The 27227-nt window shown below is 42.6% G+C and overlaps 1 protein-coding gene across 2 annotated transcripts in view; it reads right to left on the bottom strand.

The window, feature by feature from the left end:
* The window catches only part of SEPTIN7 (septin 7), a 407754-nt gene that overhangs the window by 81856 nt on the left and 298671 nt on the right, over positions 1 to 27227 (bottom strand). For both annotated transcript variants that reach the window (XM_029589487.1, XM_029589486.1), the window contains exon 10: positions 8725 to 8776. In XM_029589487.1, coding sequence (XP_029445347.1) covers positions 8725 to 8776 — 52 coding nt within the window. The remainder of the gene's footprint in view (positions 1 to 8724; positions 8777 to 27227) is intronic.

Raw genomic sequence — 27227 nt, 5'->3', positions numbered from 1 at the left:
ACATCCCCGACACCTTAATGGAAGGCAGCTACCGCACTGACATGTACCCTGATATAAGAAGTTTGGAGACCTAACAGTTGCCAGAGGTAGTCCAAAAACTTCAGTGCTGAACAAGTGAAGGGATCTATGGACATGAAAGTACACCATACTGCAAACCTGTTCCATTTGTAATAAGACTGCCTTGTGGAAGGCTTTCGGGAAGCTACTAGGACACAGGAAACCGGCTCTGAAAAGTTAAGAGGTTGAAGGATTAACCTTTCAACATCCAGGCAGTCAGGGAGAGGGCCTGGAGGTTGGGGTGACAAAGGCAGCCATTCTGAGGGATCAGGAGCGGGTTCTTCCCCAGAGGAATGTGCCGGTGTACTGATAGGTTGTGGAGAATTGGAAACCAGACCTGGCGTGGCCAATGAGGGGCTATGAGAATTAGTCCCTTGTCCCTTCACAACTTCACGAGAGTCTTTGAAATGAGTGGAAGTGGAGGGTACGCATAAAGGAGACCGCTGGCCCACGAGAGGGAGAAAGCGTCTCTTGGCTGAGGGTGTTGGCTGCGAGTGAGAGAGCAGAAATTCCCTACTTTGCGGTTGTGAATTGACACAAAGAAGTCTATGTGAGGGTAACCCCAACGTTGGAATATTGAGTCCGCTACAGTGGGGTTGAGGGACCACTCATGCGGTTGAAAAGTACGACTCAGCTTGTCTGCCAACACATTGTCCACTCCCGGCAAGTAGGTGGCCCTAAGGTACATCGAGTGGGAAAGGGCTTCCGCCCATATCTGTGCGACTTCCTGAAACAGGAAGTAGGAGCCAGTTCCCCCTTGCTTGTTGTACCACATGGCCACCTGGTTGTCAGTTTGAATCAGGATGACCTGGTTGGAAAGATGATCCTGAAAAGCCCTGAGAGCATATCTGATTGCACGAAGCTCCAGGAAATTGATTTGATGTTTGGCTTCCTCTGGAGACCAAATGCCCTGAGTTTGCAACATGTGCACCCCAGCAGAGGTTGGAGGCATCTGTTAAGGTTATTTGAGGGTCTAGAGCCTGAAATGGAAGGCCTTGAAGCAGATTGGATTGGTTTATCCACCAAGGCAGCGATAAGCGGAGCTGGTTGATGATGTGGACAATGGTGGACATTGGCTGAGAAGACTGAATCCACTGCATTACTCTCATGGCCAGGCGGACCACAGGAGTGACATGCACCGAGGAGGCCATATGACCCAGTAAGATCAGAAAGTGACATGCAGTTGAGTGTTGAGACTGCAGTCGATGGGCCAGAGAAGCGAGAGTGAAAGCTCGATCCTGAGGTAGGAAGGCTTTCGCTTTTAGAGTGTCCAAGTCGACCCTATGAACAATAGGGTTTGAGAGGGAACTAGCCTGGATTTTGGATAGTTTATAAGAAACCCTAGGGAGAGCAGGGTATGGCACGTGAGACGTAGAGACGTCAGTGCAGCTTGCTGAGTAGGAGCCCTGATCAACTAATCGTCGAGATAGGGGTAGACGTGGATGCTGACTCCTGAGAAAGGCAGCTACCACTACGAGGCACTTGGTGAAGACTCGTGGGGCAGATGCTAGGCTGAAAGGTAACACTCAATATTGGAAGTGTTTTGGGCCTACTAGGAATCTGCAATGTGACAGAGTAATTGAAATGTGTGTAGGCATCCTGGAGGTCTAGAGAGCAGAGCAAGTCTTCCCTTTCGAGAAGGGGAAGAAGAGAACCCAAGGTTACCATCTTGAACTTTTCTCTTTGAAGGTATTTGTTTGAGGTGCGAAAATCCAGTATTGGGTGAACAACACCTGACTTTTTTGGTATCAGGAAATACCTGGAATAGAACCCCTGCCCCTGTTGGGAGAGGGGCACTGGTTCTACTGCTCAGGACTGGAGGAGGAGGAGGAGGAAGACCTCCTACTCCAGAAGCGGTGAGTGGTCGGATGTTCCCCATGTCAGCCGAGGTGGGGAATCCGGTGGAACAGAGAGAAAGTTGAGGTGGTAACCTTGGGTTATTACAGCGAGTACCCACTGATCTGTGGTGATTGTATGCCATGGTTTGGAGAAGTGGCACAACCGGCCTTAGACAGGAATGGTCGGAAGTGGAGGCTGGGTACTGCTCTCTAGGAAGGAGTCAAAAGCCAGACGCTGGACCTGGCTGGGGAGGCTGGCTGTGACTTCTGTACTCAAGGTTGTTTGGATTGGCCTTTTTGGTAAGGCTTAGAAGCTCGAGTCCTGGACGCCAGGGGACAGAATCTCCTTTGCTGGTAGAATTGTCTCTTGGAGTCTCTTCTAAAAGATCTTTTGGAAGAGGACGAGAGATCAGAAGGCAGTAAGGAGAGCTGGCGTAGAGTCTCCTGGTGGTCCTTGAGCTGCACCACTGCTTCTTGAATCTTTTCTCTGAAAATATTATCCCCAGCACAGGGCAAGTCAGCTAACCTGTCCTGTACCTTCTGGTCTGAGGTCTGAAGACTTTAAGCCAGGCCCATCTTCTCGCACTAATTCCTGCCGCTGAAACTCTGGAGGCGGTGTCAAAGATGTCAGATGCCGACCGTACTTCATGTTTGCCAGCATCTACACCCTTTTGTGCTAGAGCATGAAGTTGGTCCTGGAATTGCAGAGGTAAGGCTTCAGTAAATTCCTGAATCTTCGTAAACAGGGCCCTGTTGTACTGGGTCATGGTATAATTGATAGGAAGCAATGCGAGAGATGAGCATTGATCCATGAAATACTCGCCTTCCAAACGCATCCAGAAATTTGTTCCTTTCCTGGGGGAATGGAAGAGTGGGGTTTGGAGCGAAGTGCTCTCTTCTGGGCTGACTCCACAACTATTGAATGATGATCTAGTTGAGTTCTCTGGAAGCCAGGGACTGGCTGAACTAGATAGGTGGCATCTGCCTTACGGTTGACAGGTGCCACAGAGCCAGGGTGCTCCCAATTTCTCTTTAAAAGGTCCAAGAGGATGTCATGAATAGGGATAGACATGATTTCCTTAGGAGCATCGAAAAATTGGAGAAGTTCTAACATCTGATGCCTAGAGTCCTCTTCGGTCTGAAGCTGGAATGGAACTGTTTCAGACATTTCTTTAACAAAGTTGATAAAGGACAAGTCCTCTGGAGGAGAACGCTTCCTTTCATCAGGAGGAGAGAGCTGTGAAGGCAGATCATCTGTATCCTGGGACGAATCATCGGTCCAGGGATTGTATGGCTCATCACCAGCTCTCATATGTTCATCAGAAGGGAGAAACTGTGTTATTCCGGAAGGTCCGGGCCTAGGCATCAATGGAATGTATGGGGGCATCAACGGAGGCAGGCACCGATAGAATCTGAGACATCGATGGATGTGTCTGTGGTAGCACTCTGAAGGGTGGAATAGAGATTGTTGATTCTTCTTCTTCCGATGACAAGGGTATCTGTGAGGAAGGAATCGGGGCCATCGGTTCCCTCGGATGCACCAGTGGAAGGGCACTGATTAGCTTATCCATTCATGCCAATAGCAGTGCAATCGCCATGGGTATCGGATCCGTGGCCGGAGCAGGAACCGGCATCGATGGAGGTTTGAACCCCTGGAGTGTTTTACTGATGGTCTCTTGGATCATCTGATTCAATTCTTCACGGAAACCTGGGGCATGGACACCCAGTTCCAGAGTAGGAGGCAGCACTGGCGTAGCCAGAGGGTCCACCGGTGAAGGTGGAATCACGAATCCCGGCACCTATCCAGGTGGGGGAACGCCTCGGTGACCCAGAGACAGAAGAGGATGGGGCCTTTTCTGTTCGGGACTTCTTTGTCAGTGGCTCAGACTACATCGATGCAGAGGGCTTGCCTGTATCGGTGGCCTGAGCTTTTCGATGGCGTTGTCCATGTTTTTCTCGATGTTCTCCTTGGTCTTTCTCCTGAGGAGAAACAGAGGGGGGGGGGTCGACACCCGCAGAGTTGTTGAAGCTGGTTGGGCAGCAGCAGTTTCCCGGTGCTGACGGGAAGTAGACGGTACTGGTTCAGATGACGTCGAAGCTATCGATGGAGTCAGGGTTTCTGGCCAAAAGAGAAGTCCTATCTTCTCCAGCCTTGCCTTGCGACCCTTTGGTGTCATTTGGGCACATTTGGTGCAAGTAAAGACATCATGGTGGACCCCAAACACATCACAGAGACTGTGTGAGGGTCAGTGATGGACATCGTTTGAGTGCAGTCAGGGCACTGACGGAAATCAGACGCCATGGACTCAACAAAATTTAGTCGCGGTGCGATCGATGGCCAGTAGGCCGCGAGGGAAAAACTTGACAGAAATCGACCGCAAGCAGGTAAAAAACTTATCGTTTGACCACGGAGCAAAGATATCGATAAGGGGACCCCTTTGGGGTAAATTATTTTGAAAATTTTGTGGAAGTTCCGTGAGAGAAAATTTCTGTCAGGAATTTCTGAAGAGCTCCTTAACCCGCGTGGCTACTGCTGTGCGGAAAAAAAAAGACTGAAGGGGGACCCCTGCTGGCTGCAGGGTTGGTGCCATGCTGGGCATGCCCAGTAGGTGCCAGTCAAAGTTCTAGAAACTTTGACAGAAGTGTTCCGTGATTGGGCTCCATCCTGATATCACCCATATGTGGGGACTACCATCCTGCTTGTCCTGTGAGAATCAGAATGTACGTGAGTTTGGATCATTTCATCTCTACACAGATAAGCCAGAATAGTAGACTGACTGTTCAACTTTGAAGCCACATTATTTAAAATGTAGTAATAAAGTAAGAGCCAACAGATAAAGAACAAAATGGCACATCCAGTTTGCCCAGGTGAGATTCATCCTCTCTTAATTTGCATATAAAATTTCCAAATGTAACCCAATATCAACTCTCCCCTTGGATCTTCCACCGATCTCTCAACCGTCCTTTAACTGTTCTAAGCACCACTGAAGTCCATCGCAGTCACCAAACCGTTGGCTTCCCCATGATTTCTTTGAGCCCTGATGAAAACATACCACTGCTGCTTTTAGGTTGTAACTGATTTTGAGATTGTGGGCTTTCATGTGAGGACCTATTAAGACCATGAAAGACAGACAAAGGAGCTAAGCAAAAGAAACAAAGGATGGATGGAGTTTTCTGCTGAAGATTTCTCTTTGGGTTCCCCTGTCCACACCTTCCTGCCAAGTTCTTGTATTCCACATAGGCACACTCCCGGTGGTCGCTACCTGTCTCCATATGTTGGAAAGGTCAAAAAGTAGAGATAGTCAAACTTATGAGACAGACTCTGTTCATATATAAAGGTGCCAGCAAGCCAGTCTGTATATAAGACATACAAAAACACTCAGTCTTCTCGATTATCCACCTTGTGTTGTACACCTTAAAACAAAGTTTTTATTTTAGCCTACTGCAAGTAAAACCAAGCAAAACCCTGACACCAGCTAATTTACTCCTTATATGTTGGGAATTTAGCTTGCAATGCATGTTTGAGACATGCAAGTTAGAAATGATTTGGCATAGGTGATTTAGGCAATTGAATCCAGAATCATTTGTATCAATGTTTCATGCAACTGTTCTTCATTGTGAACTACCGCATGCCACAATAACATTCAAAATAGAAACAAAGGGTGTGAAGAACTAGCCTCTAAGAAAAATGCTTGAGTTATTGACTGAAATCAATATAGATTAGGCAGCAGCAATCTTGGGATTTTTTAATAGGTTTTCTTAATAAATTCCAGTCATATCTTTTCAGCAAAGAAGATATTTTGTAGGTGGAGGAAGTTCAGAGGAACCATCTGATTTCAGGACTAAAATGGCATGGCATTTCTCATTTTGCATATGAAGCCTGATTAAAAAAAATAATAATTAAAAAAAAAAAGTTACCCAATTTCAGCTTTTCTGTGTCAAAAAACTTATCTTGGTACCAAGATAATTTTGGGATCAATAAGGTTCTGGTGTTTTTCCTCGTCAATAGCAATGATATATCATCTGCATCACAGATTCTCAGCTGACTATATTGTACTCTCTGCCTTTGTCTTTTCTATGCTCTGTTCCACTGAGGACTTCTTTTGTCTCTGTGCCAATGGTCTGTGGCAACATTGCATTGCTATTCTTTGGTGCTGAAGAGTGCAACGTACTTTCCTCTTTATTGAAGGGGGAAGGGTGCTTGTGCCGAAAGTGTGCCAAATCATGGAGCTGAACTTGAAAGAGGATGCTCCCTTTTTAAATTTAGGTAATGGTCCCTTGTTCAACTAGTGATTGTTTTCTTTCCTGCTGTCTTAAATGATTCCAGGAAATATGTATTTTCTATATCTTCTGTCCCTGGAGGACATGTGAGCACAGGCAGCATATTCTGGCATGTCATGAGCAGAGCCTAGACATCTAAGGGACATTGTCGCTTAACATACATGACATCTTTTGGAGTCCAGCACTGCAAAGAGGATAGAAGCGAAGTCAAACTCAATTTTCAAAAAAACTGGAATCATGCACAATTTTTTTTGGATACTTGTAAATTAAAGAAAAAAGAAAATTTTGATCTGAGAAGAAAAATTAAACTACATGCAAAAAGGCTTCAATGAGTGGCTTTGAAAGAGCAGACACATCCATATGCACGAGCAGAGGATGGAAGAGAGAGCAGGTGGCTGTGTGGACAGGCCTGCGTTTTTTTGAAGTTTTTTTTTTTTCTTCAGAGAGCGCTCTTCTGTCTTAGAACAGCCCCACATAGTATAGATGCACTACCCATCATCGAACTAAAAATGTTTCCAGACATCACCGTCCCAGCACTAACTAAAATTATAAACTTTTCACTAGAGGAAGGATCTATGCCAGACATACTGAAAGGAGCAATAATCAAACTAATACTAAAGAAAAAAAACATGGACACCCTAACACTAACTACAGACCAGATTCCAATCTACCATTAATTGCAAAATTAATAGAAAATACAGTACAAAAACAACTATCAGAGCATCTAGAAAACAATAACATCCTATATCCATCACAACATGGCTTTCGGAAACATTACAGCACCGAAACGTTATTACTAGCACTGACAAACAATATTCTTAGAGGATTTGACAGTGGAAAACATTACCGTTCTGGTATTACTTGATCTATCATCAGCCTTCGACACAGTAAATCACGAAATACTAATCAAAAGACTAGAAGAAATTGGACTACATAACAATTACATGGTTTAAATCATACTTGAGTAACAGATTTTTCCAAGTACAAATTAATAGCACCCTGTCTAAAAAAATAACTCTGAAAACAAGCGTTCCACAAGGATCAGCACTATCAGCAACACTTTTCAATATTCACCTACTCCCACTATGCCATCTTCTAGCAGAGCTAGGAATCATACACTACGTTTACGCCGATGATATTCAATTTATCCTACCTATTGAGGACACCATTGAAAAAACCTTAAACTTAGCCAATATGTACAAAGACAAACAATTACTGAACCAAATGGAACTAGTAATAAACACTGAGAAAACTGAATACCTACACTTAGAAAGAACATTAACATAATTCAAACACCATTAATACTCAAAAGCGATAAAAAAAATCAAATTAGCTGAGAAAGTGCACAATCTCTGTGTGATAATAGACACAGAACTAAACCTCAAACCCATATCTCTAAACGTTAAGGAAGGATATGCCAAACTAATGGTACTTAGGAAACTAAAACCACTGCTGACACTATCAAACTTTCGCACAGTATTTCAAGCATTAATTTTTGCGAGCATTGATTACTGCAATGCACTGTTGCTAGGATTGCCTTATACATCAATAAGACCACTGCAAATATTACAGAACTCGGCAGCACGAGTTCTCATGGGCAAAACGAAAAGGGATCACATTACAGATATACTAGCGGAACTACATTGGCTACCAATCAAACAAAGAGTTCAATTCAAAGCACTGTGCACCATACACAAACTGATCCATGACGAAAAAGCAGAATGGCTGAACACAGCACTACGAGTACATGTACTGCATAGAAATTTAAGATCAGCAAACAAAGCACTCTTAACTATCCAGTCAGTAAAAACGGCAAGACTGACCCAGGTCAGGGAGTGAGCTCTATCACTGGCCGGTCCCATTTTATGAAACACTATGCCTCTAGAACTAAGACTACAGAGAAATCTCAAACTGTTTAAAATAAATCTGAAAACCTGGCTTTTCTAACAAGCCTTTTACAAAGAGAACAGTGAAAATAAGTAAGGTACAGCTGGCATAAAGCGCCCAACACAATCTCCAGAAACCTACCTGGAAATTATTTTTATCACACTGATAATTGTAAAAACAACTGAAAAGTCTAGAATGAATCACATGTGCTTCACCCATGAGTCATGTATCAATAGGTAATATATATCATTATTCAACTAGTTTAACATTTCTATGTTACCGAATACTACTGGCACCTTTTTTGTAAAGTACTAACTATACGTGCCTTTTTTGTAAACCGTTATAATGGAAAATAACTTAACGGTATAGAAATTTTTTTTAAATAAAATAAATAAATGACATAACCCACTTGTGTGGCTGACTTTATCCTGCTTGTCCTCAGAGAATGAACATAATATAAAGACTGGTAAACCACTCATGCTTTAGATAAGTCTTCTTGACTTTGTCCTCTTCACATTTACATATTTGTAGTCACATAATCCCTTGTGTCATTTTTTGCTAAAAAATATCCTGTCCTCTTCACTTTTACATACCTGTAGTAACAATCCCTTATGTGTTTCATTATATTTTTTTCTGAAATAGCATATCCTTTGCTGCTTACCTTATTAACATGTTTCGTAGAATTGTGAAGTCACAGTGATCACCATTTTCCACTAAATTAAAACAAAAAGTTATGTTTGTAGGATAAGATACAGCAAGCAGTCCACAAACCATTTTCATTATAAGTCATTTTGAAATGCACAATGAGGTATAAGAGAGGTGATTACATTTTGAATTTGGTCTGAAAATTGAATGCTACTAGTAGTTGTTACAAACAGCTTAATGGTTACATAAGAACATAAGAATTGCCATACTGGGTCAGACAGAGGGTACATCAAGCCCAGTATCATGTTTCCAACAGTGGCCAATCCAGGTCACAAGTACCTGGCAGGATCCCAAACAGTAGACAGATTCCATGTTAACACCCAGGGATGAGTGGCTTTCTCAAGTCTACCTGGTTAATAACAGTTTATGGATTTCTCCTCCAGGAACTTATCCAAGCCTTTTCAAAACCTAGCTTTGCCAACAGCATTAGCCACATCCACTGGCAATGGATTTCAGAGCTTAACTGTACATTGAGTGATAAAGAATTTTCTCAGATTGGTTTTAAATGTGCCATTTGCTAATTCCATGGAGTGTCCCCTAATCTCCGTATTTTTAAAAAAGCAAATAACTGATTCACATTCATCAGTTCTATTCCACTCATGATTTATTTAACATTATTTCTTTACGCACACTCCATTAGATCGTGAGGGTTAACAAATGTACATACATAAGATCAAATCACCATGGATCAAAATTTAAAATATCATCTATGACAAAAAAACAGACCTCTGTCATATTTCTCCTTAGTTGTCTCTTCTCCAAGCTGAACAGCACTAATCTCTTTAGCCTTTCCATCCCTTTTATCATTTTGGTCACCCTTCATTGTACCTTTTCCAGTTCAACTCTTATCTTGTTTGAGATACAGCAACCAGAATTGCTTTCAGTATTCTCTCTAGGTGCGGTATCACCATGGAGCAGTACAGAGGTATTATGACATTCTCCATTTCCTTCCTAATAATTCCTAACATTGTTTGGGGTTTTTTTTTTTTGGGGGGGGGGGGGGGGTTTGACTGCCACCACATATTGAGTCGAGGATTTCAAAGCATTGTACATGATAAAGCTCAGATACCTTTCCTCAGTGGTAATGCCTAATACAGAACCTAACCGTGTAAATACAGTGTAGGCAACTTTTCCCTATGTGCATCACTTTGCAACTGTCCATATTAAATTTCATCTGCTATTTGCATGTCCAGTTTTCCAGTCTCACAATGTCCTCTTGAGATTTAAAAACTTGGAATAATTTTATCTACAAATTTGATCACTTCAGTCACTTTCTTTTCCAGATCATTTATAAATATATTAACAAATACTGGTTCCAGTCAGGGGCCTAGATGACTGCTGAAGTTGATAGTGCACCAGAAACTTTGCTGCTGCCAGGTACCCTAGAAAACAGTTCACCCTCCTACATTACTTTGTGGGCACTACTTCCTTTGATGCAAAAAGCCTATCAATTTTATGCTCATAGCAACCCAACTCTTAGAGAGAAAATTAGCTAAGTCCATCCCATAAAATAACTGCCTAATCTACTAACAGCAGTTACAATAAAACATGTTAATGAAAAACTATTTTCTGCAAGAACATTCAAAACTGATTTCTGCATGCAAATGAAATTAATAAAGAGCAAAGTTCTGTTGAAAATAGAAATGAGGAAGAGAGGACCATAATGCTGTAAAAGCCAATAAGTACCATTTTCACACCAAGAATTCAAAGTTATACAAGAAATGGATCTTTAAAATACAGACAAACCCTCACCAAATTCGAAACAAAAACTTGCCAACAATTGTACTGGAAATCAGAAGCCCAATTATTTTTCCTCGCAAAACATCAAGCAAAAGAATCATTCATAATATTAAAACCATGTTAATAAATAAATGTCAAAAAAAGCTAGAATCCCAACATATCACACTCAATACTGGTGTAAGTACACAACATCATATTCGTCAGCAGACCTCATATAAGGCATACGTATTTGATGCTAATTAGCATAGTAGCATAAGTATACCGGTGTTGTAATCATAGGTCATATATTGTCCATCAAAAGGAATTTTTTCAAGAATATTTTTTATGCAAGTAAAACTTTAAAGTGGCCCATTGGCCCATCAAAAATTGTATATCGTTGCAAAATAGCACTTAGCTTTGGTTATCGAGGACATAGCAGAGACAAGGACGTGAGGACATGCACAGCGTCAAGCCCGACACGGACCGTGTTTCGGCTGGAAAGCGTTCTTCAAGGGCCAATGATATCTGCAATTTAAACAATACATAATGTAACATAGTAACAAATCAGTAAATATATATAAACTTTATGCAGCAGTGATACCAACGATAAAGATGAAAAGTCAGCATTTTCAGATGGTAGCGTTTTCTCCTCTGCCGAAAGGGACGCAATCGCGCCATTTTTTAAAGTGTCTGTAACCAATAAAAAACCAGACTCCACCGGGACGTAACGTCATGGTTGCTAGGCAATTCCTAACACACAAGAAACTCCACCCAAGACGTAGCGTGATAGTTGCTAGGTCATTCATAGCAGTGAATACCACTCAATAGACGCGTTGAGACCGTCTGGGTGTGTACATTGAAGCTGAAATATCCAACGTTGTTCGCGAATATTAAGAAGTCTCTGAAGATCACCCCCTCTCTTGGTAGGGAATATACGATCAATAATCCGCCATTTTAGGTCTGTAAACTGATGTTGATGATCAAGACAGTGCTGGACAATGGGTGCATTAACCTTCCCAGTATTCAAGCAGCTGCGATGCTCAATTATTCGTGTTTTAATATTCCGCTTTGTTCTGCCCACGTAGATTTTAAAACATGGGCATATAATAATATATATAACATAGGAGGTAAGGCAGGTGGAATGGAAATGAGCTTCATGTATTATGCCAGCATTGTCAGTCCAATTCGGACCATCAAGAGATTGTGCACACATAGTGCACTTCCCACAGGCCCAGTGACCGACTGGTTCATCTGTAGTTACAGTAGCATCAATGTGCGTCCGGGTTTGAGTTAGTAAATCTCGCAGGTTCTTTCCTCTACTAAAAGCAATAAGCGGAAATTCTTGAAAAACCTGATGGATCTGAATAATGTACCAATGCTCACGTATGATCTTAGCAATGTCATGAGATCTCGAAGAGTATTGAATTGTACACACCAATGGAGGATCCAGCCGTCCTTCTGTAGGCTCCAACAATAGCCATTCTCGATGAGCATTGGATGCTCTTTTTAATGCTTTTTTAATCACAGCCGGGGGATATCCACGATGTAATAATCTAGATGCCAACCCTTGGGCTTGAATATTAAACTCAATTTTCTCAGAGCAAAGACGCCGGAGGCGCAAAAATTGGCCGATTGGAAGGCTCTTCTTTAGACTATATGCATGAAAACTAGAAAAATGCAGAAGTGTATTTCTATCCATTGGTTTTTTGTACAAAGTAGTGGTAAAATGATCATTGTCTATTGTAATAAAAATATCCAAAAAAGAAATGTGAAGATGATGAAACTGCATTGAGAAAACAAGGTTAGAATCTAAAGTGTTTAGCCACTGTAAAAATTCATTCAAATGTGGAACATCGCTATACCAAAGAAAAAATATATCGTCGATATAGCGAGTCCAGTGAGAGATATATGAAAAAATAGGAGCAGGATAACAGCTGTTCTTCGAAATTAGCCATATACAAGTTGGCTACACTGGGAGCCATGGTGGCCCCCATAGCTGTTCCATGTATCTGATTGTAAAATTGATCATTTTCCAAAAAATAATTGTCACAAAGAGCAAATCTTGCTAACCTAACCAAAAATTCGGTAGGTACCAGATGTGGCTTGGGACGGATCTCCAAAAATTGTTCCAAAATAGAAAGAGCTGCATCCTGAGGAATACTGGTATATAACGCCTTTATATCAAGAGTCACCAAAATACATGTAGATGGTATATGTATTGATTCCAAACGTGATAACATAGATTTTGTATTCTTTATATAGGAAGCCATCTGTGGAATAAAAGGTTGTAGAAATCTGTCAACAAAAATGGACAAAGGTTCTAACAAAGATCCTATTGTGTTAACGATGGGTCTACCTGGAGGGATGGTGGGATGCTTATGTATCTTGGGCAGCATATATATAATCGGAGATCTGTAGTCCTTTTTGATAAGAAAAGCAGATTCTTTTTTTGTAATAAAACCTGTAGCAAACCCGTCCTCAATGCAGTCCTCAATGTGTTTAAGAAGAGACGGACCAGGATCTTGAGGTAGCACTCTGTAATTAATAGCGTCAGAAACATGCTCAGTAACCATTGTAGTGTAGAATTCTTTGTCCATGACAATAGTGGCACCGCCCTTGTCTGCTTGTTTAATAACGAGGGAAGAAGATCTTTTTAGTTCTGTAAGTGCCTTATGTTGTGTCCGAGATAAATTAAATTGTATCTGCCTTACCTCCTATGTTATATATATTATTATATGCCCATGTTTTAAAATCTACGTGGGCAGAACAAAGCGGAATATTAAAACACGATTAATTGAGCATCGCAGCTGCTTGAATACTGGGAAGGTTAATGCACCCATTGTCCAGCACTGTCTTGATCATCAACATCAGTTTACAGACCTAAAATGGCGGATTATTGATCGTATATTCCCTACCAAGAGAGGGGGTGATCTTCAGAGACTTCTTAATATTCGCGAACAACGTTGGATATTTCAGCTTCAATGTACACATCCAGACGGTCTCAACGCGTCTATTGAGTGGTATTCACTGCTATGAATGACCTAGCAACTATCACGCTACGTCTTGGGTGGAGTTTCTTGTGTGTTAGGAATTGCCTAGCAACCATGACGTTACGTCCTGGGTGGAGTCTGGTTTTTTATTGGTTACAGACACTTTAAAAACTGGCGCGATTGCGTCCCTTTCGGCAGAGGAGAAAACGCTACCATCTGAAAATGCTGACTTTTCATCTTTATCGTTGGTATCACTGCTGCATAAAGTTTATATATATTTGCTGATTTGTTACTATGTTACATTATGGATTGTTTAAATTGCAGATATCATTGGCCCTTGAAGAAGGCTTTCCAGCCGAAACACGGTCCGTGTCGGGCTTGACGCTGTGCATGTCCTCACGTCCTTGTCTCTGCTATGTCCTCGATAACCAAAGCTAAGTGCTATTTTGCAACGATATACAATTTTTGATGGGCCAATGGGCCACTTTAAAGTTTTACTTGCATAAAAAATATTCTTGAAAAAATTCCTTTTGATGGACAATATATGACCTATGATTACAACACCGGTATACTTATGCTACTATGCTAATTAGCATCAAATACGTATGCCTTATATGAGGTCTGCTGACGAATATGATGTTGTGTACTTACACCAGTATTGAGTGTGATATGTTGGGATTCTAGCTTTTTTTGATTTATTTCTTTGCTGGGTCGCTACTCCCTTCCCTAAATTTGGTGCTATAGGATAGCTGTGGTCTAATAAATAAATGTCAACACAACAAACATCCAATAATTTAAAAAAATGTGCATAAATTTGTTTTAAATTTCCCCAAACATCAATAAAATAATTCAAAACATCTGATAAATAACCAATAATTAAAAAATGTTCTAATATTTCCCAAAAAACCCCAATAAAATGTTTTAAAACAATAGAAACAAAACTAATAAGGATTACAAAAACTCCTGCTCTCCACATCTGGGACCTTTGGATTTCCATTCACCCTGAGATCATCATAGATTGGAGGAGGTGGGAGCTCTCTCTCACTCACACACATACTAACATTCATTCTTTCACACACTCCCTCCTCTCTCATATACTGTACATGCAAATGCTCTCACATACACAAAGGTTCTCTCTCCCGAGCACGTGCCTGTGAGAGCCTTGTGTGACACACTAGGCCCTAGAACACTAATACACCACCTACTGGGCAAACATAAAACCAGACTGCTACAAATCCCTACAGAGAAACTACATGCTAGTCAAAATACTGCACACCTCTGTCAAAACATGTGCATTACAGACAGACCCTTACCTAATACAGAATAAGGGACTACAAATTAGAAAGAGAAATATGCAGGAAAAACAAATGGAAAACCAGAGAAACCAGATTCTGTGAACTTTGGAATAATGAAGAAAAAGCAAAATGCAAATATATAAGAAATGCACATTCCCAAAACTGCCATATTCCAATCGCTGAAAAGAATTTTTTTTTTTTTAATAATCAGTTGGTCCATTTTTTCCCCTTGTCTGTCTTTTCCTTATTCCTTTCTCAGTTTCTTATTCTGTTTCTTCCTTCACCTCCTCCTCCTCCTGTCTTCTTTCCTTCTTCCATACACACATACAGGATCTCACATACACACATGCAGGCTGCCACTTTCTCACATTTTATTTTTTATCTTTTTACTTATTTCATTTCTTTTATCTTTTTACAATATTCGCTGTTTTATTCTTATTAGTTTAAATTTCAACCGTTTATTAACATTATTTTATCCTATGTATTTTACAATTTGTAAATCATTGTGATGACTTGTATCAACGATGGTATAGAAAATTTGATAGATAAATAAATACACCCCCACCCAGGCAGGTTCCCATTCACTCACATATATAAAAACAAAACAGGCAAGCTCTCCATTGGGTCTGGAATGCTGTTGGAAGACCCAATCCTGCCTGCAGCCAAGAGGCACAAGCCTGGGAGGCTGTCAAAAGAGGAAGGAACCCTTCACCCACTGCTCGTGTGCCTGCCCTTCGCTATTCAAAACTCACGGGGCTAGCACTTTGAAGTCTGGCACACTTACAGAAGTGGAAGAACGGGTTTCCCTCCTCTTCTTGGCTGCAGGTAGCCTCCTGGACCTCTTCTCTCTTTGGCTGCTGTTGTGATGGAGTCTGCCGGTGACTTCCCGAGCCTATTCCTCTTCTCGGCTGCTGGCGAGATGGAGTCTGCTGGCCTCTTCATCTTCTCTGCCCCCGGTAGGATGGGGTCCTCTTTCTCTTCTCAGCTGCCAGTGAGACGGGAGTCTGCTGGTGGTCTCATGGTCCTGTTCATCTTCTTGGCCAACGGCGAGATGGGATCCACCAGTGGCCTTGTTCTTTTCTCTATTGCCGTTCTCCTAGATGTATATGTATATAGGCTGGGAATGAGGCCTTGGAAAGAATGTGGGTAAAACTATGGATTGGTTCAAGTGGAATTCCGTAACTACCTTGGGAAGGAATTTTGGATGTGTTCAGAGAACCACTCTGTCATGTAGGAATTTTGTATAGGGTGCGTACGTGACAAGTGTTTGTAACTCACTAACCCTTCTAGCTGATGTAATGGCTATGAGGAAGATAGTCTTCCATGTAAGAAATTTGAGATCACAGGAATCTATGGGTTCAAAGGGAGAATGCATGAGCCTTGTTAAGACCAAATTCAGGTCCCATTCTGTGACTGGTGGCCGAATTGGTGGTTTAAGTTGAGTTAAACCTCTCATAAACCTGTTTACGAGAGGTTGCGTTGAAATAGGTGCATCTCACATCTTGTTATGGTAAGCTGAGATTGCACTTAATTGTACTCTTACAGATGAAGTCTGGAGACCAGAGTTTGAAAGATGATATAAGTAGTCTAGTAGAGAAGTAATGGGGCAGGTAAAAGGATCAATGTCTTTTTGTCTGCTCCATAAAGTAAATCTTTTCCACATGGAGGAATAGTTCTTTCGTGTTGAAGGTTTATGTGAAGCTATAAGCACCTGAGATACATTGGTGGAAAGATTGAGGGGTTGTTTAAATCAAGCTTTCAACATCCATGCCATCAGGGATAGGGATTGAAGGTTGGGATGGTGCAACCGACCCTGATCCTGAGTTATGAGAGTGGGAGCTACTCCCAGGCAAATGGGATCCCTGATTGAGAGGTCTAGAAGTGTGGGAAACCATACTTGTTGAGGCCAATATGGGGCTATGAGTATCATGGACCCTTTGTCCTGTTGTAGCTTCACTATAGTTTTGGTTATGAGTGGTATCGGAAGATATGCTTATAGTAGGCCTGAGTTCCAAGGGCGAGCAAACGTGTCCTTGGCTGGCTGGTTTTTCTGTTTGTGTAAGGAACAGAAGTTGTCTACTTTGTGATTCAGATGTGACGCAAAGAGATCTATCGTCGTTCTCCCCAACGTTGAAAGATCCTTGTCGCAACTGAGGGATCCAGGGACCATTCGTGTGGATGGAACTGACGGCTGAGTCGATCTGCCACTACATTGTGAATGCTTGCCAGATAAGTGACCTGGAGAAACATTGAGTGGTTCAAGGCCCAGCCCCAAATCTGAGCGGCCTCTTGACAAAGGAGATAAGAGCCCGTACCTCCCTGTTTGTTGATGTACCACATGGCTACTGTGTTGTCCGTTTAGATCAGAACAGTCTTGTGTGAAAGGCAGTCCTTGAACGCATGCAGCACATAACGTATAGCTCGAAGCTCTAGGAAATTGATTTGAAATGTTGCTTCGGGTTTTGCCCAAGTCCCTTGGGTTTGAAGATTGTCTATGTGAGCTCCCCAACCCAAGGTGGATGCATCTGTAGTTAAAGTTATCGGTGGGACTGGTTGCTGAAAAGGATGGCCTTTGCGTAAGTTGTCCATGTCTGTCCACCAAAGGAGAGATGAACGTAGTTGGTGGGTTACTTGAATTCGATAATGTAATGGTTGAATGGCCTGGATCCATTGTGATCTTAGAGTCCATTGGGTAACTCTCATGGCAAGGCGTGCCATAGGAGTAATGAACTGTGGAGGCCATATAGCCTAGCAAGGTTAGAAACTGATGGGCTGTCGCTTGTTTCAATGAGGAAATGGAGTTTGTGAGGAGGGAGAGTGTTCGTGCCCAATCCTCGGGTAGAAAAGCCCTTGATAGGATAGCATTCAATTCCGCTCCTATGAATTGAAGTAGGTGAGATGGAGTGAGATGGTGCTTTTGATAATTGATGAGAAAGCCCATGGAGTGAAGTAGAGTAATTGTTCAACTGAGTGAAGTGAGAGCTCCTTGGTGAGATTGACTTCTTTTTTTTTTTATTTATAATTTATTAATTTTCTCAAAAAACATTTACATGTAATAAGAAAAGGAAAATAGTGCATTACAACATAATGATAATTCAGTAAGCTTCAATCATAAAGGAAAAATTTTTATGTAACTAACACAATACAGACCCCATAATCATTGGGGAGCCTTTCTACTAAAATAATATTTAAAGGAAATTATGAAAAAAAACAAAACAAACATAACTTTGAGAGAAATTATTCCATTTTACCAAACTTTTTTACTCCTATATAAGGGCTGTATACCACTCAGCCACTTTTATCTTGAAGGAAAGTTTCTAAGTGCCCTGGGTCTACGAAAATAAACTTATTCCTTTGATAGGAAATCATGCATTTACATGGATATTTTAGAAAAAAAAAGTGGCCCCTAGGGCCAAAACCCTCTGTTTCATTAGCAGAAATTGTTTCCTTTTGTGTTGGGTTACCCTAGACACATCAGGAAAAATTTGCACTGTTTGTCCACAGAAGACATAATTTTTGTTAAGGAAATATTTCTGAAAAACTAAGTTCTTATGGCTCTCTAATGCAAATACAACTACTAAAGTAGATCTTACCTGGATATTATCCACCGAAGCCTCTAAGAAAGATGTCAAATTAGGGCTTTCCGGTTGGAGTACATCCATGACATCATCATTTTTTGCAATGTTCTTTTTCAAATTAGATACATAATACAAGTTAGAAATAATAATTTCTTCAGAAATACCCAAAATTTCTTTTGAGTATTTTTTAAATAATTCTTTAGCAGACAACAATCTGGAAATAGGAAAATTCAATATTCTAAGATTATTTTTCCTTAACACATTTTCCATATTTTCTAACTGCTTATATATCATTACTGAGTCTTTAATAAATGCAGGACCTGACGCCTGAATAAAAGCAACCTGTGTAGTTGTTACCACATTAGTTGCTTCTATAGCTTGCAGTCTCTTTTCATGTTCCTCAAGGGCTTTCTTGGTATCTGTTGCAAATAATGTGGCTTGATTCATGGACTGGACTAATCTCCTGTCCAAATATCAGTCAAGGATATATTTTCTGGCTCAGATATGTTCAGATCTAAAATAGGGGAGGGGTTAAGAATACCCTCTTTTGCAGTTATTACACCTCCAACTGCTCCCAAAGCCATAGTCTGTACCAGATTATCCTCCCTTGGTGGTTTAGCAGATTGTATTGCTAAACCAGAAGAGTCCAATATATCTTCATTGGACTCTCCTTCCACCAAGGGTGAAAAGGATGTTTGGTTTTGAGGAGGAGGGGTTCCGGACTCCCCTGATGTAAACGATATTTCAGTTGTCAAATCTCTCATACTTTGACTCACCCTCCGGTGGATGTGGGCATCCATGGGTCCTCAGACTTCCTTCGTTGTCGGCGTGGAGGTCTTAATTTTCCTCTTCCTCCCCATTTGATGTTTTCTCTATCGAAGCAAAACGCGCCCAGGGGCGCGCCCCTTTGGTGCGCAGCTTCGGTGCGCCGGTGATGACATTTTATACCCACAGCGGCTCCCGCAAACGGAGGGTGGGGGTGGAGCTCTGTTCTCTCGCGGCTCCTTCCGGTGTCACACTCTCTCCTGCTCCTCGTCCTCGGCTCGGTAGGCTCCCAAGCAGAGAATGTAGATAGAAGTTTTTATACCCACAGCAGCTCCCGCAAACGTCGGAGGGTGGGGGCGGAGCTCTGTTCTCTCACGGCTCCTTCCGGTGTCACACTCTCTCCTGCTCCTCGTCCTCGGCTCGGCAGGCTCCCCGGTGAGATTGACTTCTGATGAGCCAGTCGTCTAGATATGGGAAGATATGTACACTTTCCTTGTGCAAGTGTCCTGCTATTACTGCTAGACATTTTGTGAATACTCTGGGAGCAGAGGCTAGTCCGAATGGCAGTACTCTGTACTGGTAATGTTGATGGCCCACCATAAAGCGCAGATATTTGCGATGAGGAGGAAATATAGGGATGTGAGCGTAAGCGTCTTGAAGATCCAGAGAACAAAGCCAGTCTCCTATTTGAAGAAGTGGAAGCATAGTGCCTAGAGAAACCATCCTGAAATTTTCTTTCTTCAGAAATTTGTTGAGATTTCTGAGGTCTAGGATGGGACGTAGGCCTCCTGTTTTCTTTGGAATGAGGAAATACCGGGAGTAGAATCCTCTGCCCTTTTGAGTCCGGGACACTAGCTGTACAGCCCTGGCTCTCAGAAGGGTGGATAATTCTGCTTGTAGATGAATTAGTTGAGATTCTTGCTGTGGGAAGAAACTCTGTGGAGATTCTGGTGGAATTAATAGGAAATTGAGTTTGTAACCTTGAGAACTATAGAGAGTACCCATTGGTCTGAAGTTGTTGTTTGCCAATGTGTGTGAAAGTATGATACTCTTCCTCCCACTGGCAGGTCTGGTCGAGGATTTAGGGGATGGATTTGTTCTCTGGCCTGTATTTCAAAAGCCCGCCGCTGGGCCTGTCTATGGAAGAGGTGGAGGGCGAGTTATTCTAGGTTGTCTGGCTTGGGATCGTTGCTGTGGTCTAGTGGATCTACCCTTAGAGGTTTGGGGATAGTATCTCCTTGGCCTGTAATAAGGACGTCTGGTGTCCCTCCGAGTTAGTCGACGAGGAGGTTGTGTAGAGGTATCTTGTGGCAACTGAGAATTGACGTAAGGTCTCTGTATGGTCCTTAAGCTGTTGCACGGCATCTTGGACCTTTTCCCCAAACAAGTTGTCTCCTAGACACGTTAAGTCCACAAGCTTTTCCTGGACCTCAGGTCTGAGGTCAGAGGCCTTCAGCCATGCCCATCTGCGAACAGTGATTCCAGCAGCTGCTGTTCTGGAAGCCGTGCCAAAATTGTCATAGGCCGTCCTCACCTCATGTTTCCCGGCTTCTAGGCCTTTGACTATGGCCTGTGCTGCTTCCTGAAACTGTAGGTAAAGAATTGGTAAATTCTTCCATCTGCTTCCAGAGGTTTCTCTGATACTGTGTCATATACAGTTGATAGACAGATTCTGGAATTCAGGATTGCACTCTGATATACTTTTCTGCCAAGGGAATCTAGAAAGCGGTGATCTTTTCCTGAAGGAGTTGAGGAGTGTGGGCGGATACGTTTAGATTTTTTCTGGGCAGATTCCACTACCACAGATTGATGTGGTAGTTGTGCCTTTTGAAATCCTGGTGCTGTCTGCACCAAGTATGTGGTGTCTACACCTTTATTTACTGCGGAGACAGAACATGGGTGCTCCCAGATCTGTTGTTGGAGGTCCAAGAGTACCTCATGTATTGGAATAGCCAATACTTGTTTAGGCGGGTCAACAAACTGCAGGACTTCTAAAGTGTGTTGCCTGATATCCTGTTCTGCAGATAGCTTAAAAGGAATGGTGTCCGCCATATCCTGTATAAAAGTTGAAAAAGACAAATCTTCTGGTGGGGACTTTTTCCTTTGCTCTGGAGGTGAAGGGTCTGACATGAAGTCCTCAGATGATGTGTCAGTGTGCTGATCATCCCAAGGGTCATCATCTCTATAAGGAGATTTTGGGGAGGACCTGGGTGGTTGATGGATACCAGATGGTCCTGGAAGTGGGTCATCGAAGAGTGTAGTTGGAAGAACCTCATCCGCTGGTTTTGGTGGAAGTTTGTTGGAGTTGGGATTAAACTGGAAACAAGTTCTTTAACACGGATTTGTCCATAGGCTGAATCTTGTCGTCCTTCTTTGTCCAAACAGTAATGAGCTGCAAAGGTGTGAAGAAAACTCCATGTTGCTGCTTTACATATGGCAAGGATTGGCACTGAACGATAGTGTGCTGAGGTTGACATTGCTCTTACTGAATGTGCCTTTACTCGCACTTGTAGAGGAAGGCCTGCTTTTTCATAGCAAAATAGTATGCAATCTGCTAGCCAGTTGGATAGAGTATGTTTACCCACTGCTTTACCCGGTTTGTTTGGGTCATAGGAAACAAAGAGTTGAGTGGATTTCCTGTGTGCTGTAGTGCGGTTTAAATAAAAAGGATAGCGTACGCTTACAGTCCAATGTATGTAAGGCTGTTTCTCCTTAATGGGAGTGAGGTCTTGGAAAGAATGTGGGTAAAACTATGGATTGGTTCAAGTGGAATTCCGTGACAACCTTGGGAAGGAATTTTGGATGTGTACGGAGAACCACCCTGTCATGTAGGAACTTAGTGTGGGGTGCATACGTTACAAGTGCTTGGAGCTCACTAACCCTTCTAGCTGATGTAATGGCTATTAAGAAGATAGTCTTCCATGTGAGAAATTTAAGATCACAGGAATCTATGGGTTCGAAAGGAGAACGCATGAGCCTTGTTAATACCAGATTCAGGTCCCATTCTGTGACTGGAGGGCGAATTGGTGGTTTGAGTTGAGTTAAACCTCTCATAAACCTGACGAGAGGTTGTGTGGAGATTGGTGCATCTCCAATCTTGTTATGGTAAGCAGAGTTTGCACTTAAATGTACCCTTACAGATGAAGTCTGGAGACCAGAGTCTGAAAGATAGTATAAGTAGTCTAGTAGAGAAGTAATGGGGCAAGTGAAAGGATCGATGTTGTTTTGCTTGCACCACAAGATGAATCTCTTCCATTTGGAAGCGTAGTTCTTTCGTGTGGAAGGTTTACGTGAAGCTATAAGCACTTGAGATATATGGGTTGAGAGATTGAGTGGTTGTAAATCAAGCTTTCAACATCCATGCCGTGAGGGATAGAGATTGGAGGTTGGGATGGCGCAACAGACCCTGATCCTGAGTTATGAGAGTGGGAGCTACTCCCAGGCAAATGGGATCCCTGATGGAGAAATCTAAAAGTGTGGGAAACCATACTTGTCGAGGCCAATATGGGGCTATGAGTATCATGGACCCCCTTGTCCTGTTACCGCTTATAACCAAAACTCTAGTGAAGCTGCATTGGAGGATACGCATATAGTAGGCCTGAGTTCCAAGGGCGAGCAAAGGCATCCTTTGCTGGCTGATTGTTGTATTTGTGTAGAAAACAGAACTTGTCCACTTTGTGATTCCGATGGGACGCAAACAGATCTATGGTTGGTTGACCCCTTCGTTGAAAAATCCTGGTCGCTATTGCGGGGTCCAGGGACCATTCGCGTGGTTGGAACTGACAGCTGAGCCGATCCGCCACTACATTGTGATGCCTGCCAGATAAGTGGCCCGGAGAAACATTGAGTGGTTCAGGACCCAGTCCCAAATCTGTGCAGCTTCTTGACAAAGGAGATACGAGCCTGTACCTCCCTGTTTGTTAATGTACCACATGGCTACTGTATTGTCCGTCTGGATAAGAACAGTCTTGTGTGAAAGGCAGTCCTTGAACGCATGCAGCGCATAACGTATAGCTTGAAGCTCTAGGAAATTTATTTGAAATGTTGCTTCGAGTGTTGTCCAAGTACCTTGGGTTTGGAGATTGTTTACGTGAGCTCCCCAACCCAAGGTGGATGCATCTGTAGTTCGTTATTTGTGGGACTGGTTGTTGGAAGGGTAAACCCTTGCGCAAATTGTCCTTGTTTGCCCACTAAAGCAGAGATGAGCGTAGCTGGTGGGTTATTCGAATTGGGGAATGCAGAGGTTGAATGGCTTGGATCCATTGTGATCGTAGAGTCCATTGAGTTACTCTCATGGCGAGCCTTGCCATAGGAGTGACATGAACTGTGGAGGGCATGTGTCCTAGTAAGGTTAGAAACTGATGAGCTGTTGCTTGTGTCTTTGAGTAACTTGAGTTTGCTAGGAAGGATAGTGTTTCTGCTCGATCCTCGGGTAGAAAGGCTTTTGCAAGGGTGGTGTCCAGTTCTGCTCCTATGTATTGGAGTAGATGAGATGGTGCGAGATGGGACTTTTGATAACTGATGAGAAATCCCATGGAGTGAAGTAGAGCAATTGTCTGGTTGAGAGAAGTAATTGCTCCTTGTTGAGATTGACTTCTGATGAGCCAGTCGTCTAGATATGGGAAGACATGGACACCTTGTTTGTGCAAGTGTGCTGCTATCACTGCCAGACATTTGGTGAATACTCTGGGAGCAGAGGCGAGTCCGAATGGCAGTACTCTCTATTGGAAATGTTGGTGGCCTACTATGAAGCGCAAGTATTTGCGATGAGGAGGGAATATTGGAATGTGAGCGTAAGCGTCTTGTAGATCCAGAGAACAAAGCCAATCTTCTTTTTGGAGAAGTGGAAGCATGGTGCCTAGAGAGACCATCCTGAACGTTTCCTTTTTTAGAAATTTGTTGAGATTTCTGAGGTCTAGGATGGGACGTAGGCCTCCTGTTTTCTTTGGAATGAGGAAATATCGGGAGTAGAATCCTCTGCCCTGCTGAGACCAGGGCACTGGTTCCACAGCCCTGGCTTTCAGAAGGGTGGATAATTCTATTTGAAGTTGAGGAATGTGATTTTTGTTGAGGTGAAGCTGGGTTGAAATTCTGTGGGAATTGAGAGGAAATTGAGTTTGTAACCTCGAGATATTATGGACAAAACCCATTGATCCATTGTTACTGTTATCCAATTGTTGTAAAATTTGGATAATCTGCCTCCTACAGGGAGTTCTGATTGAGGATTTTTTGAATGGCTTAGTTCTCTGAAGATATCTTCAAAAGCCCGCCGCAGGACCTGTTTGAGTAGCAGGCTGGGGGGCCTGGGTGCTCTCTGCTGATTAGGCTGTGTTCTGTGCTGAGTCCTTGATTGTCTAGGCCTAGTTACGGGAGGACAAAATCGTTTTTGATGGTAATATTTATTTATTTAGAATTTTTATATACCGATAACCGTTTGTACATCGTATCGGTTTACAAATAACTTGAAACGATTTAGGCAGGAGCCTGTACATAGAACAAAAAACATTATAATACATAGAAACATAGGAACCTTATAATGCATGGAAACATAGGAACGGGAACTATATGAATTAGGTAAATTATGTATAAAGAATAAACAGTTTCATATATTTACACGGATATTTACAAAGCAGGGGGGAATAAAAGGTGTGAGGGGGTAACAATCTGTTTTCAGATACGGAGGTTATCTTACACAATTCTATGGGATTAGTCACGAGGAGTTGGAATAGAGTCTGAGGGATAGGCTTTTAGGAAGAGCCAGGTTTTCAATTTTTTTTTAATTTATGTGTAGATGTTTCTGCGCGTAGGTCTGGGGGCATGGAGTTCTAAAGGGAAGGGCCGGCCAAGGAGAAAGCTCGGTTCATTGTGGAGATATGCTTGGTGGATTTGATTGAGGGAGTACGAAGTGTTCCTTGAAGGGTGGAGCGAGTTGATCTGGCGGAGGTGCGCAGTTAGAGAGGAGGGGTGATCCAGTGAGAGGAGTCCTTTATGATGCTTTTATGAATTAGGGATAGGGTTTTGTATAGGATTCGTGTTTGCATCGGTAGCCAATGAAGCTCCATGAGTATTGGGGTTATGTGGTCTCTTGTTCTGGAGTTTGTGAGGATACATGCTGCAGCATTCTGCAGGAGTTGTAAGAGTTTGGAATGGGTAGCAGGGAGGCCAAGAAGGAGAGCATTGCAGTAGTCTACTTTGGAAAAGATAATAGACTGGAGTACTGTGCGGAAGTCAGCAAAATATAGGAGAGGTCTGAGTTTCTTGATTGTTTGAAGCTTGAAGTAGCATTCGCTTAGGATGGATTTAATGAAGGGTTTAAAGGAGAGTTGGTTGTCAATTTGAACTCCCAGGTTACGGATGTGGGAGAGGAAGGTAGTAGTTGAATGAGAAGGGGGGGGGGTAGTGGGTGGAGGATGTTTATTAGATATAATGAGGAGTTCGGTTTTTTGAGGGTTGAGAGCGAGATGCATGTTTGTGAGAAGATAGAAGTAAGGCATGTTTGTTCGTTGATAGAAGTAAGGCAAGATTCCCAATTTTGGGAGGGAGTCAGTAAAGGGGAAAAGAAGTTGGACGTCGTCTGCATAGATGAAGTGCTTGATGCCAAGGTTGGATAAGAGGTTAGTAAGAGGAAGCATGTAAATGTTAAACAGAGTGGAGGAGAGAGAGAACCCTTGAGGGACACCTCGGTCAATGCTGATAGGGTCAGATTCATTGTTATCAGTAATAACTGTGAAGCTGCGGTTTTGTAAGTAGGATTTTATCCAGGCAAGAACAGTTCCAGAGATTCCGATGCTGATGAGAATGTTGATAAGTATGCTGTGATTGACCGTGTCGAAAGCAGCAGAAATGTCTAACATGGCAAGCAGATAGAAATTACCAGTGTCCAGACCTTTGAGTATGGCGTCTGTTAGAGACAGAAGTAAGGTTTCGGTACTTAGATATTTTCGGAAACCATATTGGGTAGTGGAGAGGATATTGTGTAGTTCGAGATAGTCAGAAAGGCGAGAACTGACAAGTTTTTCTAGGATTTTGGATAAGAATGGGAGATTGGAGATGGGTTGATAGTTAGAAAGGGCGGAAGGATAGGAAGGATCGAGGTTGGATTTTTTAAGGATGGGTTTAACCACAGCTTGTTTTAGTGTGTTGGGGACGGTGCCTTGCTCCAGAGATCGGTTGAGGATGTTGGAAAGAGGTTTAGCAATAGTTTTAGGAATAGATAGTAACAGCTTGGTGGGAATAGTTTCAGAGGGGTGAGAGGAGGGTCTCGTTTAAGATGTTTTCGATCTGAAGGGAGGAGGATGGGTCAAATGAAGAGAAAAAGGGTGTAAGGTTGGGGGTGGGGAGTGTCACGTTAGTGTTAGGAGAGAATTGTGCAAATAGTGAGGAGACTGTTTTGAAAAAAGTGTGCAAACTCATTGCATCAATTTTTTGGTGTGGGTGTTGCTGGTTGTGTCGGAGTGGTTCTGGTGAGGTTTGAGATCATAGTGAAAAGAGCTTTGGCATTGTATTGAAAATTGTGGATCTTATGGGCATAATAATAGAGCTTGGTTTGGAGAATGGCTTTTCGGTAATCGTGCATGAGTTGATAGTATGTGGTTTTGTATGCAGGAGTGGGGTACTTACGCCAGCGCCTTTCTGATGTCCTAAGTTTGGTTTTGAGGTTCTTAAGTTCGGGGGTAAACCATGGTTTTTTGCTTGGAAGAGTAGGTTTGATGGTTTTGCAGATAAGAGGGCAGAGTGTGTTTGCTATGTTTAGGGTGGAGTCAAGCCAGGAGGAGATCGCATTGTCAGCAGATGAGAGGTCGAGTTGATTGGAGATGTCTGAGCATGCAGTTGTGAGGGAGTCTACGGAGCAGGATTTGCAGTATTTGAAGGAATGAGGTTGGGAAGGGAGAGAAGGGGTTGGCTGTTGTAGTGAGAGGGTGGTCAGACCATGGGATGTCGATACATGATGGGGAGTTGATAGTGGTAATGGAGGAGTTGGTGAAGATGAGGTCTAAGGTGGGAGAGTGTATAATCTGTGTGAAGCCCATTGCTTCCATAGAGGAGATGAAGGCTTCACAAGCTGAAGGCTTCACAAGCTGGAGATTGTGGATTGGAATCCACATGAAGATT

Source organism: Rhinatrema bivittatum, chromosome 2, assembly GCF_901001135.1.
Source record: "Rhinatrema bivittatum chromosome 2, aRhiBiv1.1, whole genome shotgun sequence".
Taxonomy (NCBI): Eukaryota; Metazoa; Chordata; class Amphibia; order Gymnophiona; family Rhinatrematidae; genus Rhinatrema; species Rhinatrema bivittatum.
This window is presented reverse-complemented; position numbering and strand designations above follow the sequence as displayed.